Source organism: Alosa sapidissima, chromosome 23, assembly GCF_018492685.1.
Source record: "Alosa sapidissima isolate fAloSap1 chromosome 23, fAloSap1.pri, whole genome shotgun sequence".
Lineage (NCBI taxonomy): Eukaryota > Metazoa > Chordata > Actinopteri > Clupeiformes > Clupeidae > Alosa > Alosa sapidissima.
The window spans coordinates 27933307-27957567 of record NC_055979.1 but is presented as its reverse complement, the minus strand read 5'-3'; the positions used below and the strand labels follow the sequence as shown (position 1 = coordinate 27957567).

The 24261-nt window shown below is 45.4% G+C and overlaps 1 protein-coding gene across 3 annotated transcripts in view; it reads left to right on the top strand.

Moving 5' to 3' along the window:
- The window catches only part of cacnb4b (calcium channel, voltage-dependent, beta 4b subunit), a 35497-nt gene extending 16187 nt beyond the window's left edge, over positions 1-19310 (top strand). For 2 of the 3 annotated variants that reach the window (XM_042080682.1, XM_042080681.1), the window contains 12 exons: positions 6005-6145; positions 9330-9452; positions 11313-11440; positions 12749-12798; positions 13186-13205; positions 13893-13973; positions 14989-15047; positions 15779-15888; positions 16180-16331; positions 16567-16662; positions 18609-18794; positions 19014-19310. In XM_042080682.1, coding sequence (XP_041936616.1) covers positions 6005-6145; positions 9330-9452; positions 11313-11440; positions 12749-12798; positions 13186-13205; positions 13893-13973; positions 14989-15047; positions 15779-15888; positions 16180-16331; positions 16567-16662; positions 18609-18794; positions 19014-19301 — 1434 coding nt within the window. In that variant the 3' untranslated portion in view covers positions 19302-19310. The remainder of the gene's footprint in view (positions 1-6004; positions 6146-9329; positions 9453-11312; positions 11441-12748; positions 12799-13185; positions 13206-13892; positions 13974-14988; positions 15048-15778; positions 15889-16179; positions 16332-16566; positions 16663-18608; positions 18795-19013) is intronic. The other variant, XM_042080680.1, reaches the window with a different exon arrangement.
- The last annotated feature ends 4951 nt before the right edge of the window (positions 19311-24261 follow it).

Here is a 24261-nt window from a genome sequence, read left to right as displayed (position 1 = left end):
GTGTGTGTGTGTGTGTGTGTGTGTGTGTGTGTGTGTGTGCTGGGAGTCTCTCTGTTTCTTCTCCATCCGTCTGACTGACTGAGGCTCTGTGTGTGTGTGTGTGTGTGTGTGTGTGTGTGTGTGCGTCTGTGTCTATATAAATGATCCTGATGCCTTTCTGCTAAAGTGGCACATTCTCCTAATGAGACTCTTCCGCGTCTCCACCGTCCACTCATGCACGCTAACACACAACTCACACACACTACACACACATACCTCCGTTAACACACAACTTACACACACTATCCACACACACCTCTGCTCTACCGTCCACTCATGCACACTAACACACAACTCACACACACTACACACACATACCTCCATTAACACACAACTTACACACACTATACACACACACCTCTGCTCCACCGTCCACTCATGCACACTAACACACAACTCACACACACTACACACACATACCTCCGTTAACACACAACTTACACACACTATACACACACACCTCTGCTCTACCGTCCACTCATGCACACTAACACACAACTCAGGGATGCTGAAAATAGACCTCAACATGGTGCACACACACACACACACACACACACACACACACACACACACACCATAATCAGTGGCTGGGGACTTGTCTAAAATATTATTAAATCTCACTAAGTATGAAATATGTCTAGTAAGTCTGAATATACTAGTATGCATAGAGGATGCGCTGGGAGGATTGATATACATATGATGTGATTGTAAAGGAAATGCTATATTGAAGGAACTAGGAGAGTTAGAATGCTGTGTGAGAGGACAAACTCAGTGTGTTCAGTGTTAGGATGAGGAACCATGTGGTTGCTGGGTGGCTGGATAGGGATACATGGGCAAGTCAGGCTGAGGAAGAAGAGGAGGATGAGGAAGAGGACGGTTTTGGGTGTGACGGAGTAGCGCTAACGTGGGCCGACGCCTGACGATTGGATTGCTCAGGTTTGATTGCCGAACCCGAGACCGTGATGCCAGAGAGGGTGGAAGCGGTTAGAAATTAAGGATCTTTGGTGTCGCTTTGGATTAAAGTGTGTCAACTCTTAAAAACGTACCGTCAAACCGGTGTGACGGGAATGTTGGAAAATGAACGTTCTAAAGAATATCTGGGTTCCTTGAATTGTTGCAGAATGGAATCTTTTGTTAGAATGTTCAAAAACACTTTTAGGATTTGGTTCAGTGGAAGCCTCAGTGACGTGTTTCTGTTTTAGTGGCTGTGCCAGATCAGGGAAAAGGAAATGACCACCTAATGCTTACCGTATATATGTACTGTATATGTATAGCAGCATATGGGCCAATGCAGATATGCTATATAAAGAACATATGGGCCTATGTTGATTTTGAACAAATCATATGGACCAATGCTATTTAAAGAACATATGAGCCAATATTTATAAGGTATGTGGCCTAAAAAACATATGGACCAATGTTGATATTGTACATAGCATATGGACCAGTAAAGAACAGGGCCAATGTTGATATTGTACATAGTATATGGACCAGTAAAGAACAGGGCCAATGTTGATGTTGTACATAGCATATGGACCAGTAAAGAACAGGGCTAATGTTGATATTAAACATGGCATATGGACCAGTAAATAACAGGGCTAATGTTGATATTGTACATAGCATATGGACCAGTAAAGAACAGGGCTAATGTTGATATTGTACATAGCATAGTCCAATGCCATATAGAGCACATATGGGCTAATGATGATATGGTATGTAGCCTAAAGAACATATGGACCAATGTGGATATTGCACATAGCGGAACCAGTGCTGTATAAAGAATGTATATAATGCGGGCCCAGAGCTCACTTGAAAAAGAGATTTAAGATCTCAATGGGACTCACCTGGTAAAATAAAGGATAAATAAAAATAAAATAAATAAATAACAATTCTGGCACTGATGTGCGTGGCAAGAGACGACGCATTCACATCGGCACCTATTTGTGGAGAGCTTAATGGAGAGCTAGCGCTAGAATGGGGGAAGTGCGCATATACAGTACTACTGATGAGTAGGTCTACTCGTGTAGGTTGATGTGAATGTCTGGGTTATGCTTTGGGTTAAATCGTTATTTCTTCCAGTATGCCTTGATAAATGGGGTACAGGATACTAACATTGTGCCAGTTAGTATACTAAAAGTACTAATACTAAAAGTATACTAACACTGTGGCAATGGTACAATTTAATTGGCATTAAATGTGGGTGCTTAACACCCTCACCCACTTCTGTAAGTGCCTTCATTAAAACTACCACCATCAAACCAACAAGCCCCTCCCCTCCATGAATCCACCACCGCCCCATACCTTCTCCTGCGACCTTCAAACCAGCAGCCGCCACGGCAACAGTGCTGATGGGACACCCACAGAGGACCTGACTATGGATACATCCACACTATTCTGTTTTCATTTTAAAGGTGCTCTAAGTGATGTTGGGTAATGTCATTTCTGTTGACGCTCAAACAAAACAGAGATCTAGCTCGCCCCTCCTTCCCGTGCAATTGAAACTCTCCTGAATGCGCATCTTGTCGGTGAATGGCTGGAAAAGTTTGTTAATGTTTCATGGTCCAGGCTGCACCAGGCTGTTTTTGCTGCCGTTTTTGAAGCCTGGGCTGTCTACAGAGACGTTTTTTTTTTACAGTGTATTCAGGGGACAGGTAGCTAGTGGATTGTGAGGTGATGTTTGCTGCATGTGACCAAAAATGTTTCAGCTTAGAAACCGTGTGACATCGCTTAAAGCACCTTTAAAATGCCATACTAATACGATCTCCATCCAGACGCATGTTTGCATTTCGCAACACTGGACCCCTGAAGCAGTATTAGTATAAGTATAAGTATATATACTCTTTTGATCCCGTGAGGGAAATTTGGTCTCTGCATTTAACCCAATCCGTGAAACACACACAACACAGCACACAGTGAGGTGAAGCACACACTAATCCCGGCGCAGTGAGCTGCCTGCAACAACAGCGGCGCTCGGGGAGCAGTGAGGGGTTATGTGCCTTGCTCAAGGGCACTCCAGCCGTGCCTACTGGTCGGGGTTCGAACCGGCAACCCTCCGGTTAGAAGTCCGAAGCGCTAACCAGTAGGCCACGACTGCCCCTAAAGCACAGATCATATGAGCATCAGCACAAATCCCATGACCAAAAGAATGGGGCTGGAAGCGTTTTCAAATCGTTCCAAAATGCTACATGTAGCAAGTGTCTTGGATTCAAACTCAAAGGGAATCGTGTGGATGTAGTGTATGGCCCAGGTTAGTCTTGGATCTGGGCTTGATCTTGTGTGGATGTAGTGTATGGCCCAGGTTAGTCTTGGATCTGGGCTTGATCTTGTGTGGATGTAGTGTATGGCCCAGGTTAGTCTTGGATCTGGGCTTGATCTTGTCCAGATCTGTTGGAGCTAATCAGCTGTCGGGGATTGCCCATGAATGTGTCCCTATCTGCGTGTACTGTTTGTGGTCATCATATTCAACTTAAACTGGCCTTCAGGGTTTGGGTAGGTGACAGGGTTTGGGTTAGCCTGACGAGCCAGACCCACATTAAAATGTAGGGTCTGGGCACTCACCGTTGGCAGTGCTCAGTCCGAGGGGCGGGATAATCGGTTGTCTCTCAAATTCCCTCTGCACGCAATAGGACAGTGCTATGAGTCCCATGCGTTTTCCCACCAGCGGAGCTAGTTGGCTAGTTCAAGCTTTTGCCAACTTAAAAAAACTCTGCCATCAATCATTGTGTTAAACCTGCCTAACGTCTCTATACACGATTTGATTGGCTTGATAGAAGTTTAATTTTTCCAGCTCACAAGCCAACAGAGAGTTGCTAGACTAGCCCTGGCAGCAAATGTAATTTGCTGCCGCTAGGGTGCGTCTAGATTTCTAGGCTAGGTTTGGGTTATTTTTAGAATGAATTTGACTCTTTCTCAAAGGTTAGTTCTAAACCAATGACTTGGTGTGAATTGGGATTGTACAGAAAAGATTGAAAATCCTCATGGGAATGAATATAGTGTACCTGCGACAGGAATTTGTCCTGTCACAACAACGATGATTCCAGTGAAGTCCGGCGTGTGTCTGAACCAGGTTTGTGGTCATTGAAAGCGTTTTTGTCCTGGCCACAAAAGAAGCAGTTTATCAGCTACACTCGGCCATCATATCTCCATCTCAGATGAAAGCTCAACTCTTTCTCCTTTGCATCATCACTTCCACACACACAGAGAAGCGGACTCGTGCATTTATTCCAAGAATCAAGCCTTTGCCTTTTTTTTTTGTTGATTGAACTCATTGGGTTCAATAGGGTGCCTGCTGAAGCAAGCCTCTAGAGGGCAAAAAGTGTGTGATGTGGAAAAGAGAGAGAGAGAGAGAGAGAGAGAGAGGGAGATAGGGAGAGAGAGGGAGAGAGAGAGGGAGGGAGAGGGAGAGAGAGGGAGAGAGAGAGAGAGAAAGAGAGAGAGAGAGAGGAGAGAGGGAGGGAGAGAGAGAGAGAGAGGAGAGAGAGAGGGAGAGGGAGAGAGAGAGGAGAGAGGAGGGAGGAGGGTAAAGACAGAAAGTGCTGTGCCGTAGTCTGTGGGGAGTTATTTTAGCAGACGTTCTCTTTCTCGATATTGACCAGTCCAGAGGGTTTGCCCCATCACCATCCTGGACTCCACCGTCTCTCATCCCGCTCGGAGACGGAGACTGAGACTGACCGCATCGGCATCTCCTGCTCTCCCCTGTGGATCTTTGCGGGCTGTCGTCTCGTCCTTCGCTGACGGTCCATCTGTGTTTTATGTGTGATTAGTGACTCGTTCCCCGCCCTTTCATTACCGAGAAGAGCACAGTGGGACTTCCATCATTACCTGGAGAAGAAGTGTGTGTGTGTGTGTGTGTGTGTGTGATGGTGAACATGGCTTCTGGGGACATGTGTGAGGAGATGTCCTCTGAGGACATGATCTTGGGGGAGACATTTTCCGACCGGGACGTTCTAACGGTGTACTGCGAGGTTTTTCATGGTCCTGAGAAGCCAGCCAAGAAGGTAGTCTGTTTGTTAACCAGCACGAGGTTCGAGCGCGGATGTGGCTTAGCGCAAGACTTTAGATGTACAGTAACTCTTTTTCAGAATTCAGTTTGATTTAAACAGATAGATGTACGATCTGCTTTCAGCTCATTGTGAGATAATGGTTATAGCGAAGTCCAAAAGGATCTCACTGTGATGAAAACACAGATGTAGTTTCTGCCACGGATGTGGACTACAGTGTGTGTGTAAGAGATGTGTGTTACGTGGTGTGTATGCTGCTGTGAATCTTGAGCTATTACCCTCACACACACAGTATATATGTTTACTACGTGCAGCAGTAGATTCTGGGGAAAGTGTAGGGCCTGATCTGGCCAAGTTCAAGCTCTGTCGTCTATTAGAGATGGAAACAGTGTGTCTGTGTGTACGTGTGTGTGTGTGTGTGTGTTTCTGTGTGTTGGTGATCATGACTTCTGCATAATACTGGATATACCCATATGCCTTTCTCTGTGTAAGGGGTGTGTGCGTGTGTGTGTGTGTGCCTCCTCTCTACATGTAAAGTGTGTGTGTTTCTACCCATGTGACTTGCCTCTATGTGCAGGGCTCAGCAGGTTGTTGGACGTTTGTGTGTGTGTGTGTGTGTGTGTGCGTGTGTGTGTGTAAACCCATGTAACATTTGGCTCTGTGTGTATGTTTATTGCTCATTGGATTCCTACAGCAGACCGTCGGACTCTGTTGTGTGTGTGTGTGTGTGTGTGTGTGTGTGTGTGTGTACCCATGTAACTCTTGCCTCTCTCTGTGTGTGTGTGTGTGTGTGTGTGTGTGTGTGTGTGTGTGTGTGTGTGTGTGTGTGTGTGTGTAGGGCTCAGCGGATTCCTACACTAGCAGACCGTCGGACTCTGTTGTGTGTGTGTGTGTGTGTGTGTGTGTGTTTGTGTGTACCCATGTAACTCTTGCCTCTCTCTGTGTGTGTGTGTGTGTGTGTGTAGGGCTCAGCGGATTCCTACACTAGCAGACCGTCGGACTCTGATGTGTCGCTGGAGGAAGAGAAGCCGGAGTCGGGTGGAGGAGGGAGTCAGGGCCGCCAGGAGAGGGAGCAGCAGGCCGCCATACAGCTGGAGAGGGCAAAGGTCAGAGGTCATCTCACTCTAACATACCAATCAGGGCAGGGCTAGCAGCAGCATATCACCCTAACCCACCAATCAGAGCAGGGTTAGTAGCAGCATATCACCCTAACCCACCAATCGGAGCAGGGTTAGTAGCAACAAATCACCCTAACCCACCAATCAGAGCAGGGTTAGTAGCAGCATATCACCCTAACCCACCAATCAGAGCAGGGTTAGTAGCAGCATATCAGCCTAACCCACCAATCAGAGCAGGGTCAGTAGCAGCATATCACCTTAACCCACCAATCGGAGCAGGGTTAGTAGTAGCAAATCGCCCTAACCCACCAATCAGAGCAGGGTTAGTAGCAGCATAACACCCTAACCCACCAATTGGAGCAGGGTTAGTAGCAGCATATCACCTTAACCCACCAATCGGAGCAGGGTTAGTAGCAGCATAAACCCTAAACCACCAATCAGAGCAGGGTTATTAGCAGCATATATAAGTATAATACTCTTCTGATCCCGTGAGGGGAAATTTGGTCTCTGCATTTATCCCAATCCGTGAATTAGTGAAACACGCTGTAGTGCCTTCCAGTAAGTCACTTTGAACGCCTCAGGGGTTTCAATAGATTGTTTGTTAGTTTTATTCCAGTATACCATTTCGTTCGTCTCGATAAATAAACTCAAAAACTAAATAAACTGACAAGTAACAAATACAATTGAAGGCCAAGGCCATAAGGTCATGTCACCAGCAGGGGTCATTAAATCAACTTAAAACATAAATGTCATTAATGGCTCCTACACACACTCAGCACACAGTGAACACACAGTGAGGTGAAGCACCCACTAATCCCAGCGCAGTGAGCTGCCTGCAATAACAGCGGCGCTCGGGGAGCAGGAGCTAACCAGTAGGCCACGGCTGCCCCGTATCACCCTAACCCACCAATCAGGGATTCAAACTGCTCATCCGTAAGGTGAGACTCACTTTTTTGATGCCAAAATGGGTTACTTATGCGATTCATGCAAACCCAAGGAGAAATGTTTTACAACCCCAAATCAGAAAAAGTTGGGACGTTGTATAAAATGTGAATACAAACAAAATGTAATGATGTGCAAATCTCGTAAAACTCATATTTAGTTGCCAAAAGGACACAGACAACATATCAAATGTTGAAAATTACAAGTTTGACTATTTCATTGAAAATATATGTTCATTTTGAATTTGATACCAGCAACACTTTTCAAAAAAGTTGGGACGAGGGTAACTGTTGGAAAAGTTGTGTAATGATAAAGAAAACAAAAGGAGGAATATTTCACAACTATTTAGGGTAACTGGCAACATGATTGGATATGAGTCTCTTAGAAATAAATATGTAACAATGTCATTTTAATGCTTCTTAACATGAAATTGTGAAGTATTTCACAAGAGTTCATCATCTACAGTACTTAATATCATTAAAATATTCAGAGAGTCCAGAGAAATATTTGCAAACAAGGAATATAGCTGAAAAACAATATTGGATGGCCGTGGTTTTTTGGACCTCAGATGGCACTGCATTAAAACCAGACTTGTTTCTGTAAAGAAAATCATTGAATGGGCTCAGGAAAACCTCTGATAACCATTATCTATGAGCATAGTTTGATAAATGCTAGTGTAAACTTCATCATGCAACAGCCAAAATTGTATTTAGACATGATACGGAAAAAACGCCGATGTCTTATCTGGGCCTGAGCTGGTTTAAAATGGACTGAGGTAACGTGGAAAATGGTCCTGTGGTTAGACCAATAAAAATGTGCAATTATTTTTGGAAATCATGGACTCATCTGGGCTAAAGAGGAGAGGGCCTATCCAAGTATCCAACTTATCCAACTTGTTTTAGTGCTCAGTTCAAAATCCAACATCTATGACGGTGTTGAGGAGCATTAGTGCCTACAGCATGGGCATCTTGCACATATGGCAAGGCACAATCAATTCTGAATGATGTATACAGGTTTTAAGCAACATATACTAACATCCAGGCAATGCTTTTTTCCAGGGAAGACCTTGAATATTTCAGGAAAAACAATGGCAAAATGAATTCTGCACATATTTAAACAGTATTTATCCATAGAGGAAGAGTCCAGGTGCTAAGTTGGCCTGTCTGCAGTCCAGACCTGTCATATTAGGTGCATCATGGAATGAAAAACATGATTAAGAGTACCTCATACTGTTGAGCAACTGGAATCCTATATCGGGGAATAATGGGACAATATTTCATTCTCAAAACTTTAGCAAATGGTCTCCTCAGTTCCTAAACATTTACAGAATTGTGTTAAATGAAGAGGTGAAGCAGCACAGTGGTAAACATACCCTGTCCCAACTTTTTTTGAAACATGTTGCTGGCATGAAATTCAAAATGATCATATATTTTCAACATTAGATATGTTGCCTATGTTCTTTTTGCTGCTAAACATATGTTTACAAAACTTTATTATCACATTCTGTTTTTATTTGCATTTTACACAACGTCCCAACTTTTTTCTAATTTGGGGTTGTAGCATGTTTTATTTGTGTGCCCCTCTCTAATTTGTCATTCGTAGCAGTTGTATTGGTGGTAGCGGTATTACCGGTAGTACTACTAGTTACTAGTCATTTAGGACATTTTCTTAATCTATGGTTGCTTTCAAAAGTCAATGAAGTCATAGTAGGCATGAAATTCTAAAGCACGGAACAACAGAACAACATGACAAACATGCATTGATGCAAGAAATCAGTGACACATTGGCATCTGGGTGCCAGGCAAAAAGCCCTCTTTCAGCAGATGAACTAGATTAATTCAGCTCAGGCCTCACACACAACAAAACATCACCTTCCTCAGGAGTCAAAGTACTGGGAAGGGGCGGGTGCGGTATAAAATAACTGTTTCACCCTTACCGTCACACCCATAGATATATATGGTCACACCGGTGTGACAGGAATGTTGGAAATTGAAGGTTCTAAAGAATATCTGGAACATGGAATTTTAGAATCTTACATTGTTGCGGAACAGAATCTTCAGGTCGAATGTTCAAAACTCCCCTGCTGAAGTGTTACGTTTCTTATCACTGGTTTAAAATACGTGATTGTGACAGATGCTATAAAACAAGTCTTTTAGTCTCCTTGCTAGCATGTCTCTTATATGCTAAACATGCTACATGCTTGTCTGGCTTTTCTCCCCTGTGTTCTCAGACCAAAGCTGTGGCCTTTGCTGTGAAGACCAATGTCAGTTACTGTGGGGCTCTGGATGAGGATGTACCAGTGCCAGGGACTGCCATCTCTTTTGATGCTAAGGACTTCCTGCACATAAAAGAGGTACAGTATGATCGCCTAAAGGCCTCGCCCATAATGCAAACCTTTTTCTTTTATAATAAGTAACCTACAGTACACTTTATATCATGTTACTCATGGGGAAAGAGAAGGAAGCCTTTGTTGGTGTTATAATGTTTTGATATAATTGAGTTTTAATTTCCTATAAGAGAATAAAAGGGTTGTAAAATGTAAAGAGTTCCTTCCATGTCACTTTCTGTTAGTCCTCAGTTGTGGATCCTATAGTTAGTGGACTGGATCCCTATAGTTATTACCCCGTCTATGCACATGAACAAATGCTTGGCTTTCTGCCGAGGTTGGACATTAACATTAACACAGTGCCTATGTTAGCTGAGTTAGCGTCATTGCTCTGTGTAGCGCCCACATTAGCTGAATTAGCATCTAGTGCAGTGCCTGTGTTAGCTGAATTAACATATGCTCTTTTTAATGTCTTTGTTAGCCGAATTGGCATCTTTGCTCAGTGTAGTACTTATGTTAGCTGAATTAGCTTTCTTTGCTCAGCAGAGCTTTTGTTAGCTTAATTGGTGTCTCTGCTTAGCAGTGCTATAGACAATGAATAGAGGTTACTACCACACAGATAGCAAAGTCAGATTTGCAGATATCGGACCACCGGGTGCTGGCAGCTGGTGACTTGCGACTTCTGGTCTGCTGTTGGACAATCCATCAACACCTTAAATTTAATTTGTTGTGAATATTAAGGGGAAAAATATAAAATATCATGAAAATAAAGTAAGAAGTATAACTGATTAAAATTTAAAAAAGTGTTTTTGACAAAACGGTGGTGCAGTTGCATCCCGCAAGTGGGCCGCCAAAAACCAGATGAGCAAAAACGTCAGCAGACCACCGGATCGATGGCCGGTAGTGGTCCACCAGCCTAATGCTATCTGGGCAATGAAGTGGGAAAAGTGGAGGGTATGTGTACTCCAAGAAAAGCACTACCTGGACAATCGCTAATAGTGCTGTGTGTTTTATCCTGTTTGGATGGGTGTCGGTGGACATCCGTTTGACAGCTTTTCCTGAATCTCCCTCGTGTCAGGTTTTAACTGTTGGGGAGCTAAACATGTGATTTGACACATTTACACAACATTGAAGTATTGAATGATTTCATTTTAGCAATGATTTTGCTCTGAACATTTATCCTTAACTCTGAAGATTTGATTTGTCTCAGCAAATTCATTCAACTATAGATCTTTGGATCTGATCTGGTTTTGCTGTATGTGTAGATGTCCTGTTAAGTACATTGATAATATAAACTTTTGCTCAGCCTTGTAACGATCACTGTCTGCCACCTGAAAAAGGACATAAGTACATTATTAGTACACTTCACCTTTTAGTCAGTTGTGTTCTACTGTCCAATTTACCATCAGGATATGCCCCAAATAGTAGTTCATGAGGGATTGGTTGCTGAAAACTCATATGGTCCTGTTTGTCTTTCACTCTCTTAGTGCCTTCCCTTGTCCATTTATAACCTGTTTTGCTAATCATTCCCCTCCTCTCCTCTTTCGCGATCCCTCCATTCCTCTGTGGAGAGAGAGTGTCATCTTACAGCTCCCATTCATGTCAATGACTGATGCTAATGCTGATGCTAACCCTAATGCTGCTGCAGCCTAGCTAGTATGAAAATGACCCATCATCTGCCACCCATGGTGCATAGTTTTAGTAGTAAAGCTATAAAGAGCCAGCTGTCTGAGCTCCATATTCCACATAACCAATCACCACAGCAATCAAAGCCCAACATTGACTTGTCACGATGGTGGATGGCTGAGATCAGCCTATAAGAAATAAGTGTCTTAGCATCGAACACAGCTGGGCCTAACAGGCTGCCCCCTGGTGTTCCCCTTGCAGAAGTACAACAATGACTGGTGGATCGGGCGACTGGTGAAGGAGGGCTGTGAGATCGGCTTCATCCCCAGCCCTCTGAAGCTGGAGAACTTACGCACCCAGCAGGAGCAGAAAAAGAGCCGCATCCAAGGGTAAGAGCACAGAACCACAGGGAGGTTCTCAGGGTGTCACTAGAACCCTAGAACTACCTGGAGGTTCTCAGGGTGTCACTAGAACCCCAGACCTACAGAGAGGTTCTCAGGGCTACACTAGAACCCAAGAACTACAGAGAGGTTCTCAGGGCAATGCTAGAACCGGGAGGTTGTTAGGGCAACACTAGAAACCTTACGATCACTACAGACAGGGTTCTCAGGGCAATACTCAAACCTGCAACCACAGGGAGGTTATCAGAGGAACACTAGACCCTACAAGCACAGAGAGGTTCTCAGTGCAATGTTAGAACTTCAGGGAGGGTTTTCAGGGGTTGGGAAGAGTGGTACTAGAGCCACAACCAAAGGAAGAACCTGAGGGTATGCAAGCAGAGGCAGGAACCATGGAGGAGGTGTACTACATCCAGGAACCAGAGGGGAGGTGCACTGTACTGTAGGACTGAACCAGGGAGGAGATGCCCCACAGGCAGGAATCGGAAGGATCTGTACGACTACCTTACCGTCCACTACAAGCAAGGAGGGCAGGGCTGGAACCATGATAGATTGGCTGGTTATTGGTGGACTAGAGCTCAGAGCCCTATGTATGTGTGCATTTGGGGGGCAGCGCACAATGTCCAATAAGCACACTAGATAGGAACTAGACCCAGGAAGTAGTAAGGGAAAGTGTGATAAGCCTAGAAGAAACTGTTTTTCAACACCTCAGTCGTTCTTATAACCACATCCAGCACAAAATGTTTCACACACTTATCTGATAGCCTCAGTCTCAGCATGAAGACTACCCAGAGAAACACAAATGTTGATGATCATCTTTTTTCTTTTGGGGGGGGGGGGGGGGGGGGGGTGGATGGGGGTGCTGGTTTGTTAGTATTGGATGGGCTGAGTTTGAAACCTAAAAGTGGTTAATTTCCAGTCAAAACTGGTTGAAAACTGCTGTGGTTAATCTCCAGTCAAACTTTGATCCTAATTTAGGAGGGACAGCTTCAGACATAACACTCAGAGTGCATTAGGCTCGTTCTGTGTGTCTTAGGTAGGTCTTTTCCCATTAAACTGATGCTTGCCATTCTTAATGTTGAACTTACTAATGATAGACATTTGCTAACGATTTTTACTTCCTCCAATAATGCATGCGTTAGTCTTTTTATGTTATATATATGTGTGTTGTGTGTGTTCAGACTGTTCTGCTGGTGAGTAAGGTGGCAGTGTGTGCTCAGGATGTACTCACGCGCTGCAATGTCTGTGTGTGTGTGTGTGTGTGTGTGTGTGTTGTGTGTATTCTGGTCATTCTTCCAGTAAGTCCAGCGGAAGCTCCTCCTCCAGTCTGGGAGATGTGATGTCATCAGGTGAGCCTGTTTTCCATTGGGCGGGATAAAATGGGGCGGGGTCAAAGGAATCAACAGGAGAGATGGATTCGTAGGGTTTTTTTTTTCCTTCTGCCACCCAGTCAACATTCTGTACCTCCACACTGTCCAGCATACAGCTAGACTCCCCACAGCATGTTGTGTACAGGGGGCAGAGTTTATGATGACACGGCTGGTCAGGCTTGGACATGTTTGGGTTGTTTGTCTATTATGTGAGTGTGTCCGTATCTCTGTGTGTGTGTGTGTGTGTGTGTGTGTGTGTGTGTGTGTGTGTGTGTGTGTGTGTGTGTGTGTGTGTGTGTGTGTGTGTGTTTTCTGCATGTCCCTGAAAGTCAGTATACTGACTTGTTACTCTTGTTTGCCCCACAGGAAAGCAGAAACAGAAAGTGGTAAGTGCTCTGTGGACCCCCCCCCCCCCCCCCCCCCCCAGTGCTACACCCCCCCACCACCCCCCTCTGAGCTCCTCCACCCTCTAACTCTCCACCTAACTCACCCGTGCCCCTCCTCCACCCTCTAACTCTCCACCTAACTCACCTGCCCCTCCCCCACCCTCTAACTCTCCACCTAACTCACCTGCCCCTCCTCCACCCTCTAACTCTCCACCTAACTCACCTGCCCCTCCCCCACCCTCTAACTCTCCACCTAACTCACCTGCCCCTCCCCCACCCTCTAACTCTCCACCTAACTCACCTGCCCCTCCTCCCCCCTCTAACTCTCCACCTAACTCACACGTGCCCCGCCCCCTCTCACTGACTCTCACTCACTGACTGTGTCAGAGGTCAAGAGGTGATGTCCAACACTTCTACTTCCTCTGTGTGATACAGTCGACGACGTTACACACCTCTGGGCTTAGTTTAGGAGGGTTGTGTACTGTGTCTTGTCTTTCTCACTGTTTTGCCTCTACGTCAGAATCTTCCCAACGGTGTCCTAGGTTACAGTAGAACACCTAAGTAACTGGAACTAACTCCTCTACTGATGGTCCAGATGTTGCTTGTGGAATTGATTGGCATTTGTTTGGGATTGTTTGGCATTTGCGTTGGTTTGCCTGCGTGGTGGTTGACCTTTGACCCTTTCAGACGGAGCACGTGGCCCCCTATGACGTGGTGCCCTCCATGAGACCCGTGGTCCTTGTTGGACCCTCCTTAAAAGGCTATGAGGTAAGCACTCTGCAGTTTCATTGGCTTACCCCAGAGGGAGCTAACAATAACTAGGTCTTGTGATTGGTCGTCTTACCTGTCATTCGCTTTCTTTGTTCCAGAGACTGGATAGCAGTTAAAGGCTATTTTAAGATGTCATATTTTGGTGCATTTTATGGTGAAAAGAAGTCTGTGCTATTTTTGGTGATGCCAGTATTTATTATCATAGCTTGTATCAGGGGAACAGAACTGTTTATGCTCATGTGTGCAGTTAATATAGCATGCAATGAGTATGTATGTGTGTGTGTGTGTGTGTGTGTTTACCCATCTGTTTGTGTGTGCACATGAAAGAGGAAAAAAGCAGATCGTTTTCTCCCTCCCTCTCTCCCCTCTCTGGCGTAGAGAGCACAAAAACACACTCACTCCTTCATCACGCTGTTACCACGGCAACTGGGAGACGTCAGCATTGGAAAGTAGAGCAAGGTTTGAAATTAGAAAGAGAGAGAGAGGGGGAGAGAGAGGGAGGGGGAGAGGGAATGGGGGAGAGAGAGAGGGCATGAGAGAGAGAGAGAGAGAGAGAGAGAAAGGGAGGGGGAGAGGGAATGGGAGAGAGAGAGAGAGAGAGCGAGGGAGAGGGCATGATAGAGAATCCAAGAGAAAGGAATGAGAGAGGGAATGTGTGAAAGAGAGAGAGAGAAAGAGAGAGAGAGGAAGAGGGTGGAAGGAGGCCTTTTAGAACTCATGTGTTGTATGTCTAGACAAAAACATCGCTTAGCACAAACACAGGCAGGCAGGCAGGCAGGCAAACAGGCTCTTGCTTGGGCTCCCAATCATGACTGGCTGGTTGTCCAAAGACTTCCACAGATACGTTCTCTGGAGTAAAGTGAGGATCATTGTAAACTGTATTGTCATAATCAGTTTGTCATTTTAAACCAGATATTTTGTTTTCTTGCATAAAAAAAAAACATCCATGCGTGTGTTTACAGGTCTGTGTCACATGACATCATTTCCCCCTCACTCTCCTTCTCTGCTGCAGGTGACAGACATGATGCAGAAAGCTCTCTTCGACTTCCTGAAGCATCGCTTTGATGGCAGGTGAGATCCCCTCTCCGCCCAACAAAAAAAAAAAAGAAAAAGTAAAAAAAACAAACACACATCCACACCTCACACATCTTTTTTTCTGAGGTGATGACCTAGAGGATCCCATATTGGTCCCCAGTACGCCCACAAACCTGTGAGCTAGTGAGATGGGAGTGCCATTGGGCAGCTGTGGCCTACTGGTTAGGGCTTCACACTTGTAACCGGAGGGTTGCCGGTTTGAACCCCGACCAGTAGGAACGGCTGAAGTGCCCTTGAGCAAGGCACCTAACCCCTCACTGCTCCCCGAGCGCCACTGTTGATGCAGGCAGCTCACTGCGCCGGGATTAGTGTGTACTTCACCTCACTGTGTGCTGAGCGTGTTTCACTAATTCATGGATAATTGGGATAAATGCAGAGACCAAATTTCCCTCATGGGATCAAAAGAGTATATATACTTATAAATGCTGGACCAACCTCTCAATAAATCCCAACATGCTACACCATTGACCAGATAGCATCAATGTAGAGAACAAGAACATATTACTATTGATCTTGGTAAATGTGCTTGTGTTAGCCAAAGGCTTAATATGTCAAATGACTGTAATCCAGGTCATTTCTGAGGTTTTGAACATTATCATATGTTAGCATAGCATACATTACATACATTGGACAAAAGCATCTGCCAAATTGGGGTTATTTGCCATCTTTGATTGGGGTATTGATGCTACGTGTTTTTCGTCTGTCAGGATATCTATCACCCGCGTGACAGCAGACATATCTTTGGCTAAGAGATCCGTGCTGAACAACCCCAGCAAGAGAGCCATCATCGAACGCTCCAACACCAGATCCAGCCTTGGTAAGTCTTATGTGTCTCTGTGTGTGTGTGTGTGTGTGTGTGTGTGTGTGTGTGTGTGTGTGTGTGTGTGTGTGTGTGTGTGTGTGTGCACACGCGTCTATCTGACTGGTCTAGATGGGTGTTTGAGCGCCATCTGCTGTTTGGTAACAGTAATGATATTTAAAAAGAAAATGACAACCTGAAACACTGAGCTGAAACAAAATCTGTAAACACTGTATTCTAATCAGACTTATCTGTATATATGTTTGTGTTTGTGTGTGTGTGTGTGTGTATGTGTGTGTGTGTGTGTAGCGGAAGTTCAGAGCGAGATTGAACGTATCTTTGAGCTGGCGCGCTCACTTCAGCTGGTCATTCTGGACGCTGACACCATCAACCACCCAGCTCAGCTGATGAAGACGTCCCTCGCCCCCATTATTGTCCATGTCAAAGTGTCCTCGCCAAAGGTTTGCGCACACCCACACTCACACACACACATACACACACACACACACACCCATCATCATACATGTCAAAGTGTCCTCGCCAAAGATACACACACATAATTTCCCATCATTGTGCACGTCAACATTTCCGAGTCAAAGGTACACATACACAAGTGTACACACACATACACAACCACACATACATGTCCACATGTACTGTATATACATCTCTGTGTGTGTGTGTCTGTGCTCCCAGGTGCTGCAGCGGCTCGTTAAGTCCAGGGGGAAATCTCAGAGCAAACACCTGAATGTCCAGCTGGTGGCAGCAGACAAACTGGCCCAGTGTCCTCCGGTAGGTGTGTGTGTGTGGGGGGGGTTTGGGGGGTGGTATGAATGTGTGTGAGTATTCGTGTGCATGTATGTGGTTTCACACCTAGATTGTGTTATGTAATTGTAATAAGCATAACCACTAATCATTCACCTCCTCAGAAGTGTGAGGGGGCATGTCTATATGCACATATGTCTTCACATTGTACCCCATATGTGTGTGTGTGTGTGTGTGTGTGTGTATCCTTGTGTGTGTGTTCATCAAAGTCAAAGTCAAAGTCTGCTTTATTGTCAATTTCTTCACATGTCAAGACATACAAAGAGATCGAAATTGCGTTTCCTACTATCCCACGGTGGAGACAAGACATTTTACCAATTAGGTCCACAGACAAACATAACATTCAAGTAAACAGTATAAAAAGTAAATAAGAAGGCACGTACAATGAAGAAAATAAGAGCAGCAAAATCTGAGTTGAAAATGTGCAATTGTGCATACAGTAGACAGTCAATATAATAGTGCAAAAGTCAGGCCAATAAATGGCTGAGGTAGTTCTGTTTGACCTAAGTATGCAAGTGGCATAGTGGTGCAAGTTATGTAAGAGCAGCAGAAGTGTGTTCAGAAGTGTTTTCAGGACAACAGGACAACAACAACAAGTTGCAAGTGTGCAAGTGTACAAGTGGAGTAGTGCAAGTGGAGTAGTGCAAGGCAGCTATTGTGGGTCTAAAAGTCCAGGATGTTATGTAGCTGAGGGTGGAGGGGGGAGAGAGTTCAGGATCCTAACAGCCTGGTGTATGAAGCTGTTGGTGAGTCTGGTGGTGCGGGAGCGCAGGCTTCTGTACCTCTTCCCAGAGGGCAGTAGATCAAACAAATTGTGAGCGGGGTGACTTGCATCTCTCACAATTTTGGTCGCCTTGCGGGTGAGGTGGGAGGTGTAAATGTCCTTCAGGGAGGGGAGAGAAGCACCAATAATCCTTCCAGCTGCGTTCACTATGCGCTGCAGGGCTTTCCTGTTGTATTCAGTGCAGCTTCCGCCTGCCGTTCATGTTGTATCCATGTGTGAGTGTGTATGTGTGTGTGTTTCAGCCTCCTCTACTCCCTGTAGGAAATGGTTGACATATTTTTCATATACCCGTGTGCATATGTGTTTCTTTGTATAATGTTTATGAGTGTGTGTGTGTGTGTGTGCGTTCGTAGGAGATGGTCAACACCATCCTGTCTGGTTGTTTGTGTTTATGAATGTTTCCATGTTTGCATGTACTTGTGTACTACGTGTGATTGTCTGTTTGCTTATGTTTGTCTGTGTGTGTACGCTGTGTTTGCATGTGTACGCTGTGTTTGCATGTTTAGATTTATGTTTAGGTTTATAGGTCTTATATCAATATTAATAGACTAAATAGAATTGAACAGAATAATAATAACCATAAACACACACAAACCACAACTCTTGAATTAGTTAGATACAAGTTAAACAGATGAGTGGATTGTATTTGTATGTGTGTGTGTGTGTGTTTGTCTGTGTTTGTGGCCGTGTTTGAGTGTGTATGTGCTTGTTGGCATGTTTCCACCTGTATGTTGATAACAATAATAATAATAATAATAATAATAATAAGCTTTATTTGTATAGCACCTTTCATACTCAGAATGCAGCTCAAAGTGATGTGTTTGTGTTCTGTGATGGCGCCCCCTGCAGGAGATGTTTTTTTTTGTGATCAACTGTTTATTGAGTTATATCGACGGGGGGGGGGGGGGGGATTTGGGGTACTGTTACATGAAATAATAAAATGACATATAAAAGCATACACCTAATCGTGTTAAAAAGAAGAGATTAAAAATGCAAAATGATAAAACAGATATTTACAGAGAAAGAGAAAAGAAAGACCCAACAGCAACATGTATTTTATACAATGACGCAACTCATCACACAAGAGGTATGAGATCTTCGACCCTGCAAATTAATGCCCCCCCTGCAGGAGATGTTTGACATCATCCTGGATGAGAACCAGCTGGAGGATGCGTGTGAACACCTGGCGGAGTACCTGGAGGCCTACTGGAAGGCCACACACACCTCCAGCAGCACCCCCCTCAACCCCCTACTGGGCCGCAACCTGGGGCCCACGGCCCTCGCACCCTACCCCTCCACCATCTCTGGCCTGCAGGTACGCAGAGCACACACACACACACACACACACACACACACACACACATGTACATGCACCTGACCTGTCTGGGCGTTACTAGACACACACACATGCACCTGACCTGTCTTGGTATTACTAGACATAGATACGCACGCACACACACACCACCACACACACACACATTTACCTGACCTGTTGACCTCTGACCTGTGTCTCTCTCTGTGTTTGCGTCTGCAGCAGGGCCAGCAGAGGACGCGGCATAGCAACCACAGCGCCACCGACCACTCCACGGCCAACGAGCGCCGCAACCTGATGACCACCGACGAGAACTACCACAACGAGCGCGCTCACAAGGGCCGGGGGCCACGCTCCGCCTCCCAGCAGCAGCAGCAGCAGCACGGGGGTCGCGACCCCTACACCCTCGCCGAGCAGGGCTACCAGGACCCCTACCAGGATACCTACAAGCCTCACCGCAACCGCGGCTCCCCCGGAGGCTACAGCCAGGACTCCAGGCATCGCCTCTAAGCTGGGGAGGAGGAGGAGGGGGGGGGGGGGGGGGGCATCGCCTCTAAGCTGGGGAGGAGGGGGGTGGCAGTGGGGGTGGCAGTGGGGGTGGCATACCTCAGACCACCCCCACCGCCACCCCAAACCTGCTGGAGCCCCCAGAGCTGAGCAGCCATGGGTGGGGTCTGTTGCTGCGCCTCTTGACTGTCAAAACAAACAAACAAACAAACAAATAAAGCGACCACTGCGCCAGTCTCTCAGCCCGCCACTACTGACTGCGCTCTGCTCAGAACGTCTCAAATGCTGCTCCCCGGTCTTCTCCAGGGCTCGGCAAAACAACTACTACAACAACAACAACAGCACTAACAACATTACCCCAAGCAACAGACCTGACTCCTCCACCTGCAGTCCCCACCCGTTCTGCTCCACCTGTGAAACAGAGCTCGCCCTTGGTGCAGATGCTTGGTTTTGCTCATATCCCCGTTTGTTTGTTTGTTTGTGTTCTGTTGCTAACAGCAACCACAAAAGAAGAGAAAAAAAACATGTGTACAGGAGGAGGAGGTGGAGGCCCCCGGAGCTACAGTAGAGGCTCCTACTGCCAGGAGAGATGCTTACATAGAACTGACAGCAGGGGGCGCTGCAGCTTAGTCAGTGGGCCTTACAGTTAGAGTACAAACCTCTGCATGACCGGAGATGGAGAGGGAGTCCGGAAGAAGGTTTTGCACTCATTAGTGCCCCCTACTGTACATCTGTCACAGTACAGCCGTGCTGCAGAAAGGCATCAGGCTCTGGGCTCTGTGAAGTGCTTTGAGGCTATTTCTATTGTTTTGGCGCCGTATAAATACAATTGAATTTATTTGAATTGAATAATGTCACGATAGCCAGATGACCTTTGGTGCAGACGGCCTCACATCAGCATATCGGCCTCATAACCCACACTCCCGACTCGTCTGCGGTCACACACACACACACACAGACACACACACACACACACACACATGCACACACACACACACACCTGAGTCTGCTGTTCTCCAGATAGAACTAATAGCTATTATGTAAGGCTGCATCCCATCTGTTCTAGAGTCAGTTCTCAGAGAACGGCTACGAGACCCTAGAACAGTGTTCCTGTACATACAAGATCCCATTAGCTCTGCCTCTCTGCTTAAGAGCAATTGAGGAAGACCACAGTCGTGTTTACTAAAGTTATATGACGACGATTTATTACTAACACTGGAGTGTATGACTGTGGTCATGTTTAGTGAAAGAATATGACTATAATCATGTGTTTACAGTTTTTCTGAGTCATTTTGGTGCATTTCTCAAATGATCATTAACGTTCGCACAACAGTAAGTGCAATTCTCAAAACAGTTTGTGCAAACTGCACCACACAGTGGATCAGCTGCAAATGCACGCAGCTTGCTCCAAATGCTTAGTTTATGCCTCAAAAGGAAATATTTATGCCAATTGACATGTCAGTGCCATCAGAATGAGAAGTTCCTATGTCACAGTCCTGCACAAGATTGTCAAAGTAGTCAGTTTAGTCTGTAAGCATTTTCCTATGAAAATACACAAATCTGCAGTTTTTCTGTTTAGCATATATATCAATTTCAGCAGTGAAAAGTTACAGATTACTGTATGTGGGAGACTGTATGAAGTCAGACATGATTCATATTTACTGTACACCTCTACAGTACTGTTTGTACTGCAGTTTGTTGTCAGAACATGTAATTCACTGTCATACAGGAAACAAAGACCAGACTGTTTTACTGGACGTCAGTTCTTTTCGAAAAACTGTAATAGAAATTGCTAAATTATATTTGACAGATTACATGTGCAACTTGTTCAAACGTTGGCATATAATGACTCAAGCAATGAACTAATGGCTAAATGTTTTGGAGGAAAGAACTATTCCACAGAGAACTTGCATACTGCATTATGACTGCCATGATATTAGGAATTGAAGTAAAAAACTGCAGACAATTGCACAGAAGCAATTGCATAGATGTGCTGTTTGTTGAAAGTAATGAACAATTGCTTTTATGACGTGCACGAGTGACTAGATGATTTGGAAGTTGAACTAGTAGTTTTGAGAATTTCACCAAGGTGACTGAGAAAAACTGTACCAAAGGAGTATGGATGTGATCATGACTATGATCATGTGTTACTAGAGGTATATGACTAGGATCAGTCTCAAGTGGACAGTTCCGTACTAAGTTTGCTGTGATGCTATAGACCCTTTCAACAAGAACCCTAACCCTAACAAAAACAATGCTTGAACGTTCTATTTTGTTCCCAATCTACTTCCTCTGCATTAAGATAACATATGGAATGTTAAAACGGAAGCCTTGTGGGAACAACTATGATGCTGATAATGGAACTCTCTTGAAAGGGTCTATAAATTGGTATCCCACTGAAAGTCTTCCATGTTTCCCAGCGCACGGTTCATTGCTATTACATACCCACTGGCAGCCAACACTGCCTTGGTTCTAGCCCGGGTCTGGCCCACTTGTAGTCCAGTTATGGTCTATTCTAGCCCGGGTCTGGCCCACTTGTAGTCCAATTCTGACCCTATTCTGGCATGGGTCTTTTCCAGAGTCTGCAGCTAACTAGGAAATCCCGCTGGTGTTGCCATGGCGATACGTTAGCAGTGGCTTCATATGGAGCCATAATATCAGTACCGGCGACCAGCTGTGTGTGGAGCTGGTCGATTCTCAGCCCCGCTAGTGACCAGTGTGTTGTGAAAAGGGCCTGGTTTACCTGCTGCTGGTCGATTCTCAGCCCCGCTAGTGACCAGTGTGTTGTGAAAAGGGCCTGGTTTACCTGCTGCTGGTCGATTCTCAGCCCCGCTAGTGACCAGTGTGTTGTGAAAAGGGCCTGGTTTACCTGCTGCTGGTCGATTCTCAGCTAGTCTCGCTAGTGACCAGTGTATTGTGAAAAGGGCCTGGTTTACCTGCTGCTGGTCGGTTCTCAGCCCCGCTAGTGACCAGTGGTTTACCTGCTGCTGGTCGATTTGATGCTGTTCTTGAGCCCCTCCCCCTCTCAGCCTCTCTCTCGCTGTGTCACTGTCACAAGACTGGATGACCTCTGACCTTCTCCCTCTGGAAGCATCCGGAAATAATGGCAGCCCTTCTTGTGTGCACACTCACACACACACACACACACACACACACCTGCCAAACCCAACCTTCCCCCTCCCCCAGAACTGATGAGTGGAGAGCAGGTGTGTCCATGACTGTCCATGGTGCTAAAAGAAACACAGTGAGGGGAGAAATTGACCCCCCCCCCCCCTCCAAAAAAAAAGGAACTCCCTCCCTAACTTCTCAATGTCAGCAACAGCTGGAAGAAACTGTCCTTACTGCTGTTAGAAAGAGAAGGTGCGAGAGTCACACACACACACACACTCAGAGTGTGTGAGAGAAGCCAGAGATGACCTGTTCCTCTCTCCTCCTTCCCCTTGGGTCCCGGCGTTAAGCTAGTTTTGTGCATTTTCAATTTCAAAAAAAAGAACAAAATCAGGAGGAGACAGAGATGAGAGATGAGAGGAGGGGCAAAGTGAACTGGGGATTTTGATAAAGAAAAGACTTCAAGACGTATTCAAAGCCAGTGCATACTGTATGCTGTTGTCTATGAGCATGCCTATGTGTTTCCTTTCTAACCCCACCACCACTGACGGAACCGACAGATGAAGTAGGGAGTCCACACCGTGTTCGGAACCCAACGTAATGCGACGGAACCCTGATTTGTTTTCTGTTTCTTTCCCTCCTGGAGTCACTGCTTGAGACAATCAGGTTGAGTTTCTCATTCCGGTACAGAACGTGCGGTTCCTCTGCGGAACCGGGTTCTGCGGGTTCCCTCATCCTCTCTTCCTTCTCCATAACTGCTTCATCAAAGCTCTGAGAGAACAAAAAAAGAAGAAATTGTGTCAATATTTATTTATTTATTTATTTATTTGGTGGAAAGTCCAAAATGGGAAATGCCAAACTGCATGCATAATATATCATTTCATTTATGAAGCTACTTTGAGAGAGATGACAGAAAATATGAATAAAGTTTTATGGGAAATCATCGTGTAAAAGGCAAAAATCTAGCGATATTTAAGTTTTCTTTTACAGAAAAAAAGGAAATAAAAAAATAAATGGTCATTTTGAAATGGTTCCAAAATATGTTGTTTGTGTACAGTTGGACAATTTAAAAAGTATAAATGGTATGCCACACACACACACACACACACACGGTGTAGATCCACTGCAGGGTCAGGGACAGTGTGTAAATAAGGGGATTCCACCTGTTAGTCATCCTCCAACAACAGGCTCTCAATCATCCTGAAACCAACATTCTCATGAACGCCCAAAAGGCCACAGTTCTAGGAAGGTTTTTTATGTGCTGTTTTAAGAAGCACATGCACTTAGTAATCCTACCAGCAGGTGGCAGTACGACTCAAAGAAATCCCTCAGCTCTTCTTGTTCAGTGAAATCATCTTGTCTCATTTTGTTTGACATTTTTTAACAACAACTTTACAAGATGGACTGAGAATGAATCTCAAATCACATTGCATCTTACATTTTATTTTTTACACACCCATACATATTTATTGAGTATGATTTTTGTGTTAATGCTCATTTTCAACAACACCAGGACCTGTATGCTCACACTATCATCACATGACAATCAGTAGCAGGGGGCGCTCTTCAGCCCTCAGTTAGCACCAGGGAGTTCTCTATAGCCCTGGGTTAGCAGCAGGGGGCGCTCTTCAGCCCTGAGTCAGCACCAGGGAGTTCTCTATAGCCCTGAGTTAGCAGCAGGGGGCGCTCTTAAGACCTGAGTGAGTGTGTACAGTGGGAAGATGAAAGCGTCTGGCCCCCCCACCCCTCCTCTCCTCTCTGGTTGTCGCCCTCCAGATTAAAGGCTGAGTTTGAGCAGCCCACTGAAGGTCAGGCCTTTGAAGGCTTGGGTGGCCTCCACACACACACACATGCA